This window comes from Galleria mellonella, unplaced genomic scaffold (genome assembly GCF_026898425.1).
Source record: "Galleria mellonella isolate WM207_F2 unplaced genomic scaffold, CSIRO_AGI_GalMel_v1 utg78, whole genome shotgun sequence".
In the NCBI taxonomy this organism is placed as follows: Eukaryota; Metazoa; Arthropoda; class Insecta; order Lepidoptera; family Pyralidae; genus Galleria; species Galleria mellonella.
Genome location: NW_026442151.1, coordinates 1612501 through 1629703, shown reverse-complemented (window position 1 = coordinate 1629703; position 17203 = coordinate 1612501). Strand labels below are relative to the sequence as shown.

Genomic DNA, 17203 nt, shown 5'->3' with positions numbered 1-17203 from the left:
TCGTATTTTTATCAACATATTAATGTTCTAAGCTCATTAAAGAACATTTGCCGCCAAATAGATTTTGGTTGCTATTGACTGCGTTTGATTGCTGTCGCAGTTGGAATAGTGAAATATTTTAATACTTACGGATAACAAATCTGTCAATGGTGCTTTTAACTGCGACGGTTACCGCTTTGATGAGCACTGAACTTATTTAATGTTGAACAAGACATTGATATAAACAGATATGTAAATTTTCGTCTAAGTAATTCAAAACAACTACCACTTGAACTCCGGCTAAATGTCGAGTTGGAATTCTTACATAAAATTTAGGCAAATCTTTTATCATTAAATCTATGAAATTAATAAAAAGTAATTTTGAAACGATTTAGTGCTAAAGAGTGTTTGTTTTTTATAAATATCTATCAGTAGTTTTCATATACGAGATACTTGCGTTGTCTGTTTCCATAAATGTCTATGCATGTCGTATAAAAATCAACTTGTTACATTTATTATGGCTACAACATTGCAAATTGTTAGTATCTTTATGTAAAAGAAATATACTTTTAAATATCCGCCGCGAACAATGTAAATTTTGTATTTCTATATTCTTAATCTAAGATGTCGGAGAATGTTTGATCAATCTTCTAAATATTTTTTTTTTATCTGGTATTAGTTATAATTATTGGTTAAAATTAGTTATATAATATCAATATCTCTATGAATTCTGATTGAACGTGACAACCATCGCTTATAGACATAAACAATAGTTGGTTGATGAATTTCACAAGAATTAAACATGATGGTTTCCAGGGAGAATCGCGTGGAGGTCGACCTGAGAGGGTATATTGCTAGTAATGGGGCTATTAGACCCCATTACTTACAATCCCTTTCCCCCCGGAAAAAAGGTGTAATACGCAGTGTAGGACGACCCCCCACTAGATGGAGTGACGACCTCAAATACATTGCAGGGAGTCGGTGGATACAGGTGGCTCAGGACCGTTCCTCATGGCATGTCTATGGGGGAGGCCTATGTTCAGCAGTGGACGGATTATAACTATAATCCGTCCAATAAATGATGTTGATATAACTAGTTTATACTTATTACATTGGTCTTGATGACTATTGAGGTTGATCTTATGGTAGAGTCATAATGTGATCATTCGGTTATCAGCAAAGTTGATGGGAATGTTCAAAGTTTGCATTCGTTAGATTGCTCATGATGAAAGTTGATCTGATGACAAAGTCCTGATATGATTATTGGACTAATAATGATCGGGTTCATATGTATGGGTTCATACCAAAGGAAAACTTTGTCGTTTGCTTGGGCACTTCTGTCTCATTCGTGTTTCTGTCGTGAAGCAATTGTGTTCGCATGGCTGTGTTTCGGTTTAAGGGATGGTATATGGCAGTGAGTTTACAAGGTATAAAGGGATAACATCTGAGTCCTCAGGAATGCCAACGCATGGGGGGTATCATGGGCAAAAACAGTATACTCTCTTATGTCCATGGTACTGCTCATCTCTATAGACGACGGTGACCACTTTCCATCAGGTGGCCCGTCAGTTTGTTTGCCATTCTAAGTTGCATAAAAAAAATTAAATTATGGAGTAAAAAGATAGCCACAGATTCTCGAATTGGAGAAATATAGATTTGAGGCCTATTTAGGCCTTAAATCTGATGAAATACTGACTGAAATCATATAGCTTAGTAATATTAGGAATTTATAAATTGAATAAATATTTTATATAATGTGACTATATGACGTGTAGCCACATTGTTTCACCTCATCTCCAATAAAGATACGTTCGAGTTTAAACTGAAGGTTAGTTAATATAACGTTATTGTATACGTCCATATACAATACAACATGAGAAATAAGAAACATAACGATGCAAGGCAAACAAAACACGTTCGTTTAATGACGTCAATGCCATCAACGGATTAGCTTCCGCGAATGTTCAAATCTAGGTCAAGTTTTCAAAGTATCACTGCGAGATGTTTCATGCACAATATGAAATCAAAAATGCATATAATATGCCTACTTTATAAGTATTCATTTGAAACTTTCTTGAAAGCTCTAATTACTCATCTGTAACAAGGTCGGGGCGTGGGTTTGCCTCGGTATTGTACTATTGTATGTACACAGTAAAAGCGGGTCGGGTCGGTCGGTGGCCAGTTCATCATATGGAGTAGACCAGAGAAAGTTCACTGAAGCGTGGATAACTCAGTTTCTTTTTCGCAAACGCCGCAAGTTGTTTCGCATGCGCGTCGCGTTTCATACGTCAGACGTCAGTGCTGCGTTGAACCTACGTTCACTTCGGACGCGCGATTGGTGCTCGTGTCCATGACGACTCCATTTGGTTCGTGTTTATGAATAAAGAACAAGTGTTGTGTGTGAAGGATGAGTGGAGCGGGTGTGGCATCCCGGAATGCGGAGCCTGTGTCTTTACCTTTTGAACTGCCTGTGAGGTTATATATGCGCGCTCTACGTCAATATCAAAAACTGCTTGATCTGAAACGTCTCTCTTCCAAGGACAAAGTAAGCATCGCTTTTGAATCCTTTCATAATGTGTAATTAAGTTTGATTTGAATTGTAATAAGCATATACTAAGCTTAATATAAGTAAGCTTAATATAATGTAATTAAGGCTTAATTACTGAATTAATTAATTATTTATACTATCGTTAACAAGTGTCACCGCTTTTAATTAGTAGACCTATAATCTAAGTAATAGACACTATACGACACGAAACTGCTTTAAGCTTTATGTTGACATATTAGTGTGATACGGAGGGTCTAAACTATTAAGTAATCTTGGTTACACGTTACTAAATTATTATAATGTTATTCTAATTAAATCGATATACAATTTACACATTTATTTATTAATTAGATTCTGATGATGGTTTACTCATACTTGCATACGTAATTAAATTAGAATACGTTAGCTTTTGTTTACCAAATTTTTTATAATATTTCACAAAAAACTGTCACATAATAGAACATAATCACAACAATGGTCGCTTTTTAAACTAGGATAGGCTGTGTCATCAAAATGTAAAGTAAATAAGCTTACTTATATAAATAAGCTTATGAGTTCATTACTCATCTCAGATGTGGTAGGTAGTCTATTGTCGGAATTGATTCGACTCGACCGCATTACTCCGTATATTTGAATTTAACGTAGCAAGGGGTAGTAAGGCTGTTGCTGCTGTTGTTATTGTTTGGTTTGGTTTTAAATATTCTTTGGGACCTTGTGTAAATATTAGATCCTGATTTTCTATTACTGTATCAGGATACTTATTTAATGAGAAGTAAATAGTAATTCAGACTTTACTATCGAAATACGCTGACGAGGTACCAGTGAAAGGTGATAGGTGAAGATGAAGTTGGTCTTCATGACGTCACCAGTAACCACGTTGGTTAATCGGGGAAACTACGCAATGGCGATCTGTTAGGGATCCAGTGAGGGATGATAGGTGAGAATGAAAAGGCAGGTTATTTAGTTGTGATGAATAAACCCGGCATTCAGCATGATGGTTTTCAGGGGAGAATCACGTGAAGGTCGACCTGATATAGTAGTTGTATTCTGCACTACTAACAATCTCTTCCTCCCGTCTTTTGGGGGATATAGGTGTGCAATTTGAACCTCGATATGGATCACTCAATTGCTCTTTTCCAACGAGGCGTTCTGGACTACGGTGGGAATTGCTTACGATTTTTTTTACTGGGGTTGTTTGAACCACTGTATTTTTTATAATTCTAATCTCTAAAAAAATAGCACTAGGAGTAATTGTAAAAGTATAAAAGAAGATTATAAAACATTCACAACCTACTCGCACGTGGCTTAAAATATCCAAATAACAAAAATAACCCAACCTCAACTGAAGTATCATATCTATCATTAAGTAGAACGGTTACTGAATGATTTATAGACCATTATGGCTAATAAATATAATAAAGGCGTCGATGACCTTGGTATTGACGTTGTTCAAAGTTCTGTTAGGTAGGCATAATTCTAATTTGTAATAATGCTTTTTGTAAGTATAATTTTTAACCGACTTCATAAACGGAGGAGGTACTATGTTCCACTTACTTTCCCTGTTACATACTATATTTTTTGTGCATGTCCACTGATTTCTCCATCGATTGTAGATCGATTTTAATTCTTTTTTATTCAAAAGAGGTTTCAGAGAGACTTCTTAGGTGGTCCTGTTGTCACCAAATTAAGATTTGGTGTTGGAATCCCAGGGACATCGTGGGCATCCCATAAATTTTACAGGAACATGTATGGTGCTTCACATATTTTAAATTTATTCAGATATTTGATTATTAGAATCATTATCTTCTTTGGTGAGGTGATGATGGAAATTACAACTCCTCAATGATTATGAGATAGAGGATAATGCTTTAAATACTATAGGTACGTAAAGTCTGTTGGTTGTTATACTCCCTTATGTTTAACTTAGAAAGTTTAATTCCTTAACGGTTAGGAGTTAGAGGATAATTCCTCGAATATTATAAGCACGTATGGACTGTGTTTTAGATTCTTTCAAGACATTTGGGTGATTGCAACTGGAAGTCGTCATTTTAGGCTGTTGAGATGATAATGGAAGCCACAGAACTCTGTGACGGTTAACAAAATATGTTTTGACAAAAAAGATTTGTTGACTTCCTACTAGTGAGTATTCTATTAGTGTCAGTTAAAAGTTTTTCGAAAATATGATTAGATAGATAAATAGATAAACACTTTATTTGAGCGTTTTATGACACACGTAAATTAACAAATGAGTTTATACAATCAGATTATTTACACTTTTTTTTTTTAAATATAAAACAAAAGATAAAATATGTTTTACCAAGTGTGTCGCAGTGGCCCAAATAGGCTACAGCTCAGTGATAGTTTTGCTTAAAAGCAAAGCACTGATTTTCAGCTGCAGCCTGAAGTTAGGCTACACGGACGCGTACAACAAACCCAGTGTGTAACCTATGTAACCAATTTAACAGCCAAAGATAAAATTGTATTATATAGATACATACATAAATGATGCATAAATAATATATTTTATTAATTAATTAAACACGATTAGTATTTTTTTAAAGTACAAAAAAAATACATTAAAATTTATACTAAAGTTAATTAATTTGTAAAGTAACTTACAATTTTGCTATGATATAATAACATTTTGATTGTGTAATATGAAGTAATTTTTACACATCGCTTACGTATCATTTACACTAAAAAGAGGAAATGAACAAACATTTAAAAAAAATTAAACCGACTTAGATAAAAGATGAAACCAAAAACCAAAAGGCGAAAAATAAACTGATAATAGACTTTTAATTTAAAAAACAAAATCTTTTTTAAGGTGGTGCCAAGCCTAAAGAGAACGAGAACAATTATTATGATGATATATATATACCTACAGCTTAAATGAATAAAGAAACAATTCCAATGACATACTTAAATCTTATTGTTAAGGAATTTGTACAACCATAAACAACTGTCAAATTATACAAATCTATCAGCAATAATATAATGTAGCTATTGGCAACGACTTCCAACAGATTTTGTCCTTTAAATTAAAAGTTTAAGATCATTTTAATTTCGCTGTTTTGTTTAATCTATTTTTTAAGAATTCTATCACTTAGCTGTTGGAATTTCTTTCCTTTTTATTAAAAATAACTATAGAAGCAAGCATACAGTTTCATTTATTAACAGTCTTCAAAAACAAAAGAAGATGTTCTCACTTCGGTCGTTTTTTATGTTTATTATCTTCTTATAACCCCGACTTTTTTTAAATACAATCTAATATTATTTTAATCTTTTTAATTTTATTTTTATATTTAAATTAATGTATATTTTAACGGCATTTTGACAATAATGTTTTAATGATATCATCAAAATATTGTTGTCAAAATGCCGTCTTTTATTTTTTTTTTTTTTTTTTTTTACTTTAAATGGCAAACAAGCTGACGGCCCACCTGATGGAAAGTATTCGCCTATAAGTACCATGGACATAATAGAGTTGTTTCGCCCATGATACCCCCCATGCGTTGCCATTCCTGAATGTTTATTCCTCTGTAATGATATCCCATCCTTCAAAATATTGTTGTCACGAATGGGACAGAGGTACCCAAGCAATCGACTTTTGTACAAAGTCTCCCTCCCTCCGTCGTTTGTAGCAATAAAAAACACCATGGACAATACAGAAGAGACATTTTTTATTAGTTTTTTTATATTTATTATATTATTGTTTTACATATTTTTTTATACTTATTTAATTTTATTGTATGTATATCGTTTTAGAAAAATAATTACAGTATTCTATAGGTTGGCTACATTTCACAGTTCTATGGGTTGGTTTTCTTCTTTTTTGCAGTATTGTTAAATTAAAAAATTAGAATATATGTAAATTAAAGGTACGCCAATTCGTTAGAGGTATTTGCCCACAGTAAATTTTTACAGTGTTAATTAAGATTTCAATATGTAGGTATAGTTGTCCATACTCCATAAATGTATGAAAATATTTGCAGATTTTATCATGTGTGCATAATAAAGTACCTCTTGTAGCATAGATAAGATAAATAACAAGTTCGTAATAACAACCCGGTATTGATATTATTATGGCTACTGTGTATGAAAATAAACATTAGAACATAGGATCAAACATTAGCACCATAATTATTCAAAGCAAATTTGAGATTGCCAAACCACAAGCGTATCTCATTACTGCAATATGGCTTAACAGGAATTCCGAAGTACTATAATGCCACATTTAAAATGAGTCGGTTTATTTTTTATCAACTATTTTGAGGCCTCAGAACTATAACGAGAATATAAAAAGTTTTTTATGTTGTATAAAGTTATAAAATTTTCGACTTTATCTTTATACTAATAACATTCAAAACAAAACTTTAGATTGTAATATTTAAAGAGGTGAGTGTAATTTTGAAAAACGAAATATTTGATTATTTGTTTATTTCTTCTTTATGGATTATCTTTAGTTTTAATGTAAAAAAACCTTACATTTTCTAAGATATTTATGAACTCAGGAGGCTCAAGCACTCAAATTACGAGTATGCTATTACCTGAATAATCGACATGACTAAATACCCAAATATGTAAGTGTACAATTGTCCCATTTACGCAAGTGTGACGGCATAATTGTTTCTTTTTAGCATGACATTAAAATGTAAAAACGGATAACGCGTGACAATGACAATACAATTTGTAATGGGTTAACAAGCATTTCAGGTGCGCCGAAGAAAATGTTGATACCATGTCTATATTTATAAACAATACCTAATTATGAATTTCTCTTTTCTCCACAAAATATAACAGCGTATTCAGTCGTGACTAATCATGAATCTTAGAGGAATAATACGTTAGTAACTCTAACGATAGTAAAATATATTTTCTAAATCGGTTCAGAATTGCTGAAATATATAACCGAATTGAAATATCTTTTTTTTTTAAGTCACCTAAAAAGAACTTAAATTTATAAATAAAAAAAAAATCAGAATTAATAAAAAACATTAGAAAGAGTTAAAAGGTTACATTGTACTACTTATGATTACTTACGATTAGGCTGTATGGGTCATGTTCTTTGCTTGTCCATTTTGGACGAATTTTGAAACAACTACATTAAAAGGTTATTAATATTTTTGTAGTCCTGATCCAAATGTAATTTTTTAACCTTTCATACTAAATCGTTCACTTGATCGCGCAGTTTGTATGAAAAATTCAGATATTATTTTAAGATTTTGACTATATATCTTGGGGGAAATTGGTCTTTCATAAATATGTATTATCACTGAGTTAACCAATTATTTACGCAATGTGACTAACCTTATATTTAGTGATGTGGAAATTTTACAATTACGACTTTTGCTGTGGTTAACAATACGTATGTCACGTTCTTACATATAAATGATAATGAGATAAAGTATTGTTTCCAGTATCTACGAAACTGCTTGATTTATTACATAAATCAATTATATTTGGTTAGTACTGATTGGCGTTTTCATAATCGTGCTTTGCACACTAATGCAATCGCATGCGTCGCTACTCTACTTGCGTTCACCGTCATACACGTGAGTGCACGATGGTCATTTGCACGATTATATTATTCGTATTTACACCTCGTTTTATTAGAAGGTCTACATGTTTGTACGTAGTATGATACACAATCAAAACGTGAGTGTATTGTTTGGATAAAACAATTAGGCATAAATTGTTTGTCCCTTTTAACAAAGTCGAATATGTAATGCAGCTAAATAAAAGAATAGAAATAAGTACTTACTTTTTTGCTATACAGGTAAATCAATCCTATTAATTAATTAAGGATAATTTTATTGTCGTAAAAGGCGACTAAGGGAACGTAATGGTCGAGGAATGGGTAGCAGCGTCTCTCAATAAATATAACCAAAAGTCTAACTGCGATTGCCAATCCGTTTGCCAAACATGGCAACTACTGGCAGAACTCCTCTTATGGGAAAAGTCATGTTCTGCAATGGACAGTTAACGGCTGATATAATAAGAATAATAATATAATATTGTTGTATCTAAAATTTTGTAATTTATTTATGATGTTAGGAGGACTATTCAATACTAGTTTCTACCCGCGACTGTATCCACATGACCGGCATAATCAATTGATTTAAACTTATTTTAGGTTTTTCTTCATCCCAAATAGTACGTATGTGATAAATTTCATGACGATTGATAAACACGCACCAGAAGTAACAAAATAGAATTCTTTAGAATATTAATAAGGTTTAGTAGTTGGATTTCAATAAACACTATAATTTTTTTCTATGAGCTTATTTCGGCATAGAAAATGGAATGGTACTATCACTTGCAATATTGGTATGCATTGGCGGAGCACTAGTGAGAGATGATAGATGAGGACGGTAGTAGGTCAGTTAGCCCATCGTGGCAAATTACATAAGAACTAACCATGATAATTTCCAGAGGAACCGCATTGAGGTCGATTTGACAAGGTATATTGCCAGCAATGGGGCTTCTAGACCCGATTACTAAGAATCCTTTCCCCCCCGGTATAGCAGGAATGTCTATTGCCTCATGAATTACGATACCAGATCGACAATTATAGCAGACATCCATTTAGTTATGTGTATCGAGTGTCGGGTGTCGAATATCGATCGATGTCCTATTAGCCGATGTCAACCTTTCCGCGTTCAATACACTTCCTGTTGCCCGCACGCTGTGCGATCGCCGCTACCAACCTCAGCGTTTGCTGATTAGATACTTCCGCACACATGTCTGAAAAACGTATACTTATAGATATATTAATCGCCACACATTGACATTTATGTTACTCGAGTGTATATAGCACTTAGTAGTTTAGTACTTAGTGTTTATTATAGTGCTTAGTACAGTAGGTACATTGTATATTATTACACGCTAATTTATCAGTATTAATAGTTCGTTGCCGTATGGTTCCGGCATAGAAGGGGCCACCCCTTCCTTTTCCGTGGGTGTCCTAAAAGGTGACTAAGGAAATTTAGTAGTTAAGGGACAGGTATCAATGCCCATCTTAAAACGTCACCAAAGCCTAACTGTTGCTAACCCGTCCACCAAGCATGGCAAATACTAGCAAAACCCCTCTTACAGAGAAGGCCTATGTTCAGCAATGGACAATAAACGGCTGATATGATTTTACCAGACTTTTAGTTACAAAAGTCGTTTGTTTGGGCACCTCTGTCCCATTCGTATTTCTACCGTGAAACAGTTGTGTTTGCATGGCTATGTTTCGGTTTGAAGGGTGGAATATGGCAGTGACTTTACAGGGAACAGAGGACCTGAGTCCTCAGAAATGGCAACACATGGGGGGGTATCATGGTCGTAACAGTGTTACTCTGTTATGTCCATGGTACTGCTCATGTCTATAGGCGACAGTTACCACTTTCCATCAGATGGGCCGTCAGCTTTTTTGCCATTCTAAGTTGTATAAAAAATTATGAATACTTCGTTGAAGTTCTGCAGGTATTGTACATGATCGTAGCTACTATAAATTGATCGGGTGATATTTTTAAATTTCTCCTAAAACATTTTCTATAAATCAGAAACTAATTGTGCATGTTTTGTGTTATAAACCGTTTTCCACAATTTCTTTTCTATTCCTATATGAGTTTCCAAGAACTCTTATTTAATAGATGTACACGTTAAATAAGGAATTTATCTAATTTCAACCTTATTGACAAATAATAATTTTTATTTATTACATAGTTATGCGATACTTATACGTTAAACGTAGTTTATAACACAGATATAACATAAACTACCATTACTTATTTTTACGTGTACCTGAAGAAATCAAATATTATTTGAAATATGCTTTAGAGTGATTCTAACTGCATTTAAGTAATATTTCTTGACAGCACAATAACACGTGATAACATTAGCATAAAAATATAAATATACAATAGAAATGATTTATAACTGTAAACACATACAATATTTTATTAATATTTTTGTATGGTTTCAAAAATAAAAAATCCCAAATTTACAAATTTTTTATTAGGATATATTGTAAATGTTAACTTAAAAAAAATCATACAATTGACAGTGAAACCTGTATCAAAATTTGTTTAATTTGAAAAAGTAAGTGAAAAAATAAATATTTATTTCATACTATTTAAGATTATATAAAGTTATTAGTATTCTAAGCAGTTTTACAGCTCTACTTGGGTTATATAAGTTTGTTATAATAGGAAGGTATATATTTCTATTTAAAATGCTTATTAATGCTACAGTATACTTGAGGAAGGAAATTTTTAATTTAAACGCTAACTCTTATTTCTGGGATGTAACGAGAGACTTAATGTAGTAAGTATTAAGTTTTAATCAGTTGGCTGTTCAGGATAGATTGTTTTATACATATAAAAATGATATCAGGAGGTATGATTATCATCTTTACGCCTTTATGCTAATTTGAGGTCGGTGTAATGGTATATTTCAAGAATATGTTTAACTAAAAACAAATTAGTAAAAAAATTAAAATCAATTAAAATTACAGTAATAAGTAATATTAATAAAAAAAAACTACCTTTTTATGTCGTAAGATAATAAATTGACAAAATATTCCATAGCTTTATACAAATAAAAGTATCAAAACAAAGTATTTAGAAATAAATTTAAATGAAAAGTAGGAATACATTGAATCTAAATTACAGTATAAATGACAGTATATTTAAATGTTGCTAGTTAAGGCGTGTAAGCATCGTAGTCAATATTCTATAGTCAAATCTTATAATATCATCAATAATAATAATGGTCGAATAAACACCGCACGAATTTATTAGTTAGTTTTTTAATGTCTCTAGAAAAACAAACTTTCTTGTTTGTTTTTGGTTGCTTAACTAGAGTGTAGTAAAATTTAACGCTTACACAGACTTTATCTTAGTAAATATATTTTTTATTCTCCGCTAAATTAACTGTATAACTAATATCAACTATAACCGTTTTTTTAGCGTATTTAATTAAATCATATTCCTTATTAATATATAAAAGTGAGTTTATTTGTTTGTTACCTCTTATTAATTTTTATGAAATTTGATATACATTTATTTAATGTATTAGTATATATAGTAATATACGATGGAAAAGGACATAGGGAGTAGCTTATGTCCAGGATAATCAGTAAATAAATGTTGTCAATTGACATATTCCGGAACATGTCGATTGACCGCATTTACATGGACGGAATTGTGGGTGAAAGCTAATGTTGTAATGTCATCTGACCAATAGCCAGCTAATCTTTTAAAGTTCAACACAGCATCTGATCAGACAGTTAAAGTACTAAGAAGGACAAAAGGCAGGACACAAGATATCAAAAATATTATTTTAGAAGTGTCTCCATCTATATGGCGAGCTGTTCACGGGCATAAGCTGCATATTGGACTCCAAGTAGTTTCTGCGATTGATCAATCTCCAGTTATCCAGTGTTATAATTGCATGGGGTACAACCACAAAGCCGCTGATTGCAAAACACAAAACAGATGCGGCTACTGTGCACTCACTCATGATACTCGAGAATGTCCAAATAGAAATTCTGTGCCGGTGTGCCATAACTGCAAGCTAGCTAAAAGAGAGAATCTTGATCACCCATCCTATAGCCAAGAGTGCCCAGAATGGCAAAAATATGATAGGATAGCTAGATCTGCAGTTATCTACTGCTAAAGGCAGCCACAGGGATAGGGCAGATATTGCCCAATCATCACAGAGTAAAATTAGTGTAGTCCAAATAAATCTCGGTAGAGGATATGCAGCTACTCACGAATGTCTTCAGACAGCAGTCAACAAGGGGTTTTCGATTATGCTTCTTCAGGAACCATATGTCGGATCTAAAGGTTACCTAGCGATAGGTACCAGTTATCGAGTAATGCAAAAACTGCCCAACGATGTTTCCCATCCTGTTCGTTCTGCTATAGTTATTCTGAACCCTAATAGCCTTGAAGTAATCGAGAGCCCTAGTTGGATGACTGAAGACATAGTCGCTATCAAAATAAAAACCGGAAGAGACACAATTACTCTCATAAGCGCTTACTTTGATAAGACCCATGACATACACGATACCTTGAACTCCTTACGTAATATAATTACAAACACAGGAGCTTCTAATTTAATTTTAGCAGGTGATGTTAACGCAAGAAGTATCTGGTGGGGCTGTGACACGGAGGATAACAGGGGATCACATCTAATGGATGCTCTGTCTGAACTTGATCTGGAAGTGCTCAATGCGGGATCAACACCGACATTCACCGCTTACCGCCAGGGACAATCGTGTAACAGCATTATCGACATAACTACCTGCTCTTCCCAAATATTGAATCAAGTCACTAACTGGAGAATAAATCCCAACCTTTGTACTCTATCTGACCATATCCCAATCACATTTGATATTAATGATCATCAGATTAATCTTACGGAACCTACTCCCTCTACACGAATTTATTATACTGGTGAAGCTAACTGGAATAAGTTTCGTGATACATTACAAGAAAAGCTTGCAACGCGTAACATCAATTCCGATACTGTGCTAAATACCTTATGTATTGAAGACCTTGAAAGACTAATAATAGATTACCAGGACACAATCACCCAAGCATGTGCAAACTGTATTCCAAGGATCCAAAAACCGAAAATTAAAAATAAAAAAGCTAAGTGGTGGACAAAAGAACTTAGTGAATTAAAATCAGACCTAAAAAGGACAAAAAATAAAATTAAAAAGGCTAATTTACAAAGGAAGGAATTTATTATACAGGAATATTTACAAAAGAAGAGTATATACAAAAAAGCTATAGAAGACTCAATAACTAACAGCTGGAAGAAGTTTTGTACAGGCGAGGAAAAAGAAACAGTTTGGGAGAGATCCTACAGGATTATAAAACATAGTGGCAAAGTAACATGCGAAAATCTTCTTACAGACAACAATGGCACTACCCTTACTCCAGATGAATCCGTATCACTATTGGCAGACACATTTTTCCCTCAAGATGATCCTATAACTGATACAAGTGAGCATATTACTGTGAGACAAAAGGCAAACTTATTAACATTTAAACCACCGACTGACAGGCACCTCACTGCATTCACTCATCATGAGTTACAAACTGCATTGAAGCAAATGAAACCCAAAAAGGCACCTGGAAGGGATGGTTTTACAGCCGATATTTGTCAAAATGCTTATGAAGCAGATAAAGAGACCCTACTTGCTATATACAATCAATGTTTGAGATTGAGTTACTTTCCGAGGATATGGAAGGAAGCTGTTATAAAAACCATTCCCAAACCTGGGAAAACTGATTATAGCCAACCCAAGTCTTTTCGTCCCATTGGCCTTCTTCCTCTTTTAGGGAAATTACTTGAAAAAATACTTGCAAAGCGTTTGCAATGGGAGCTCACGAACAAAGGTACACTACAACCCAATCAATACGGGTTTACTCCGCAACGCAGCACAGAAGATGCACTCTTTGACGCTCTTGAGATCATCAAAGATACATTAAAATCTAAACAAATCGCTGTAATGGTCTCCCTCGATATACAAGGCGCGTTCGACAGTGCTTGGTGGCCTGCCATTACAACGCAACTATATGAGATGGGAATTGATTCGGACGTTCTTCACCTTATTGTGTCATATCTATCAGAGAGGAAAATCATGTTGAAATACTCTGGCAGTACTTTATCCAGGAGCACGGACAGAGGATGTATCCAGGGCTCGGTCTGTGGTCCCATCCTTTGGAATGTACAACTGGACCAAGTCCTGGAGCCATCGCAGTATCGTGGTGTTCATATCCAGGCGTTTGCGGACGACATACTTCTAATAGCGCGAGGAAACACAGGTGAAGAGGTGGAAAGGAACTTGAATCTTGCACTTGCACAGCTTGTACAATGGGGTAGCCGACTCAAACTTAAATTCGCTCCCCATAAGACGCAAGCGGTCCTTTTCACCAAAAAACTTAAATATTACACTCCCAAGCTTTATATGGATGGTGTCTCAGTTCAGTTGCAAAAAGACATTAAAGTTTTGGGCCTAACAATCGACTGCAACCTTAATTTTAATGCCCATCTCAAAAATGTTACAGCTAAGGCTTTAAATATATATAAGGCGGTTTCTAAAATGGCTAGAGCACAGTGGGGACTCAACTCTGAAGTTCTCAAGCTGATATATGGCGCGGTGGTTGAGCCTACCATTCTCTATGCTGCTAATTGCTGGGCACATGCAGCCAATAAATACTCTAATGAGGCCATTCTCGATAGAGTAACGAGATTGTTTGCCATAAAGATCACAAAAACCCATAGAACCACGTCATTTGCATCAAGCGTAGTCCTTGCTGGTGTGCTGCCGCTCAAGCTTAAGGCGCAAGAACACGCGGAGCTATTTTGTATAAAGAGAGGCCGCCAGCTACAGGAACTACCGGGGAAAAAGCTGGAATCTTTAATCTCAGTTACCACCCTACCTCATCCGGCTGTAAGACTCAATATTAAATATAATATTATAAACGACTCCAAAGATCTTAGCGAGAACATCAATGATTGGCCCCAATTGTATACGGATGGAAGTAAAATTCACGATAAGGTAGGGGGATCAGTTTCAGCCTGGATAAATGATGAAGAAAACTTTTATACTAACTTCCGCTTGGAAGATTATTGCTCAGTTTTTCAGGCTGAATTAACAGCAATACTTAAAGCACTCGAAATTATGAAAACAAAGCCACAGTATTATAAGGCGAACATTCTAAGCGATTCTATGTCGGCTTTAGACAGTGTCTCCGATTCATGCTCCTTACACCCATTATCAGTAGAAATACGCAACCAAATACAGGCTCATGAAGCGAGAGGAGGGAAGGTTCTTTAACACTGGGTTAAAGCTCATATAGGCATCCCAGGTAATGAAAGAGCAGACACTCTAGCTAAAGCTGCTGCTCAGCAAAATGATACCCTACCCTCATATGATCGATTTCCCCTGTCTCTGGTTAAGCGAGAAATTAGAGAAAAATCCATCAAAACATTACAAAAATTTTATTCAGAAACTAAAACCGGAAGTATTACTAAGGAATTTTTACCAGATATTAAAAAAGCACACAAAATTTTAAAAGCAGTAAGGATAGACAATACAATTACTCATCTATTAACTGGGCACGGGGGAAATAGATCATATTTGCATAGATTTAAATTAATTGATTCACCAAATTGTACCTGTGATGGTGAAACTCCGCAAACTATTATGCATCTCCTTATAGAATGTACTAGATTTTCATATAAAAGATTAAATTTTGAATTTCTTACAAATACTAATATAACAAAAGAAAACTTAAAAAATATATTTGAAGACGATTCCAGCAGATTTCAATTAATACAATTCACTAAAATGATATTTAAAGTAATAGGGAAGGAGAATAGCACTAAATACATGGATTGACAAAATACATAACTCGGATATATATACATATAATAATAAATACAGGAAAAAAAACACAGCTATAATTTTACAGGTATAAATACAAACAGATTGGAAAGTTGTCGCCTCAAAGATAGCGACAGAAATCACTTTATAAAAAAAAAAAAAATCTTTTAAAGTTTTAGCGACATCGATATAAGAATATTCTGTATTTACCCTATTGATATCAATTATTTCATCATCTGTATTGTTACTATAATAATAATAATGTCACGCGATAATTTGACGTAGCCTGATACAGCATTGCCTTATCCGACCAAAATAGACACTGTACAGAGAGCAGACAGATAACCCTGTAGAGTAACATAATTGCAGTTTATGAAAACAAAATGAATGTCACTGTGGACGCTGATCCCTGAAAAGTATATCACGACAGGGTAATTTCTTCAATATTAACTTTTCACGTGATAATATACTAAGATAATTATGGTTTCGTATTATGATTGTATTACGTACTATTGTAATAGTTGCACAAAACCGAATCCTAATATTATTTGAGACCGAATACTTCATAAATTAATTTCAGAAAAGAGGATATTCCTGTCTAAATTACTAGCCGTAATACATTTACACTTCTAATGTTACGGGTGTTTACGCAAAGCGGAAGTCATCAGGTATGATTGTTTGCCCACCTGTGCTTTAAAAATATTACAGGGTTAATTATAATTAATAATAAAAAAAAAATGAAATAATCATTTCAATCATTCATTTTCCAATTATAAACTTAAACCTCTCCTGCAAAGCTGATATTAGGAATAGTCCTGAGCAACGTGCAGTATGGATTCCTTGTCACACATTTGAGGTCGTCGCTCCATCGAGTGGAGGTCGCTATACCTATACTAAGTAACACAAATAATATGCAACTAATAATAAACTGAGCCACAATAATAATTACTATGGTAATGTGAGAAATAGTTCATTCATTGTTAAATTGTTTCTGTAACATAATTTACGTAAATCGTATTCAGTAAAAAAAATCAAACAATAGAAACCAGGACAAGTATTGAGGGAATAAGTATGTATTAGGGACGCTATTCACTACGTGTATCTGAATATCTGAATATTGATACAAAATTTCGTAATTTGATACAACATTCATGTTATATGATTAAAGTCGATATAAAGTTTCATAAGATTTTATAGCTTTCGTTATAATATAATTACTTAATTTATTTTAGTTATATTGACAATATTAATAAATAGTACTAGTAATTACTTACATCATTAAT

The 17203-nt window shown here is 33.7% G+C and overlaps 1 protein-coding gene across 2 annotated transcripts in view; it reads left to right on the top strand.

The window, feature by feature from the left end:
• LOC113517492 (inositol-trisphosphate 3-kinase homolog) overlaps positions 1 to 17203 on the top strand; it is a 109925-nt gene that overhangs the window by 60961 nt on the left and 31761 nt on the right. Inside the window, exon 1 of one of the 2 annotated variants that reach the window (XM_026902170.3) lies at positions 2264 to 2524. The exons of the other annotated variant lie outside the window; for it this stretch is intronic. Within the exon in view, the coding sequence (XP_026757971.2) occupies positions 2387 to 2524 (138 nt within the window). The 5' untranslated portion in view covers positions 2264 to 2386. Of the gene's footprint in view, positions 1 to 2263; positions 2525 to 17203 lie in introns of those variants that run through there. 2 annotated transcript variants of the gene reach the window in all.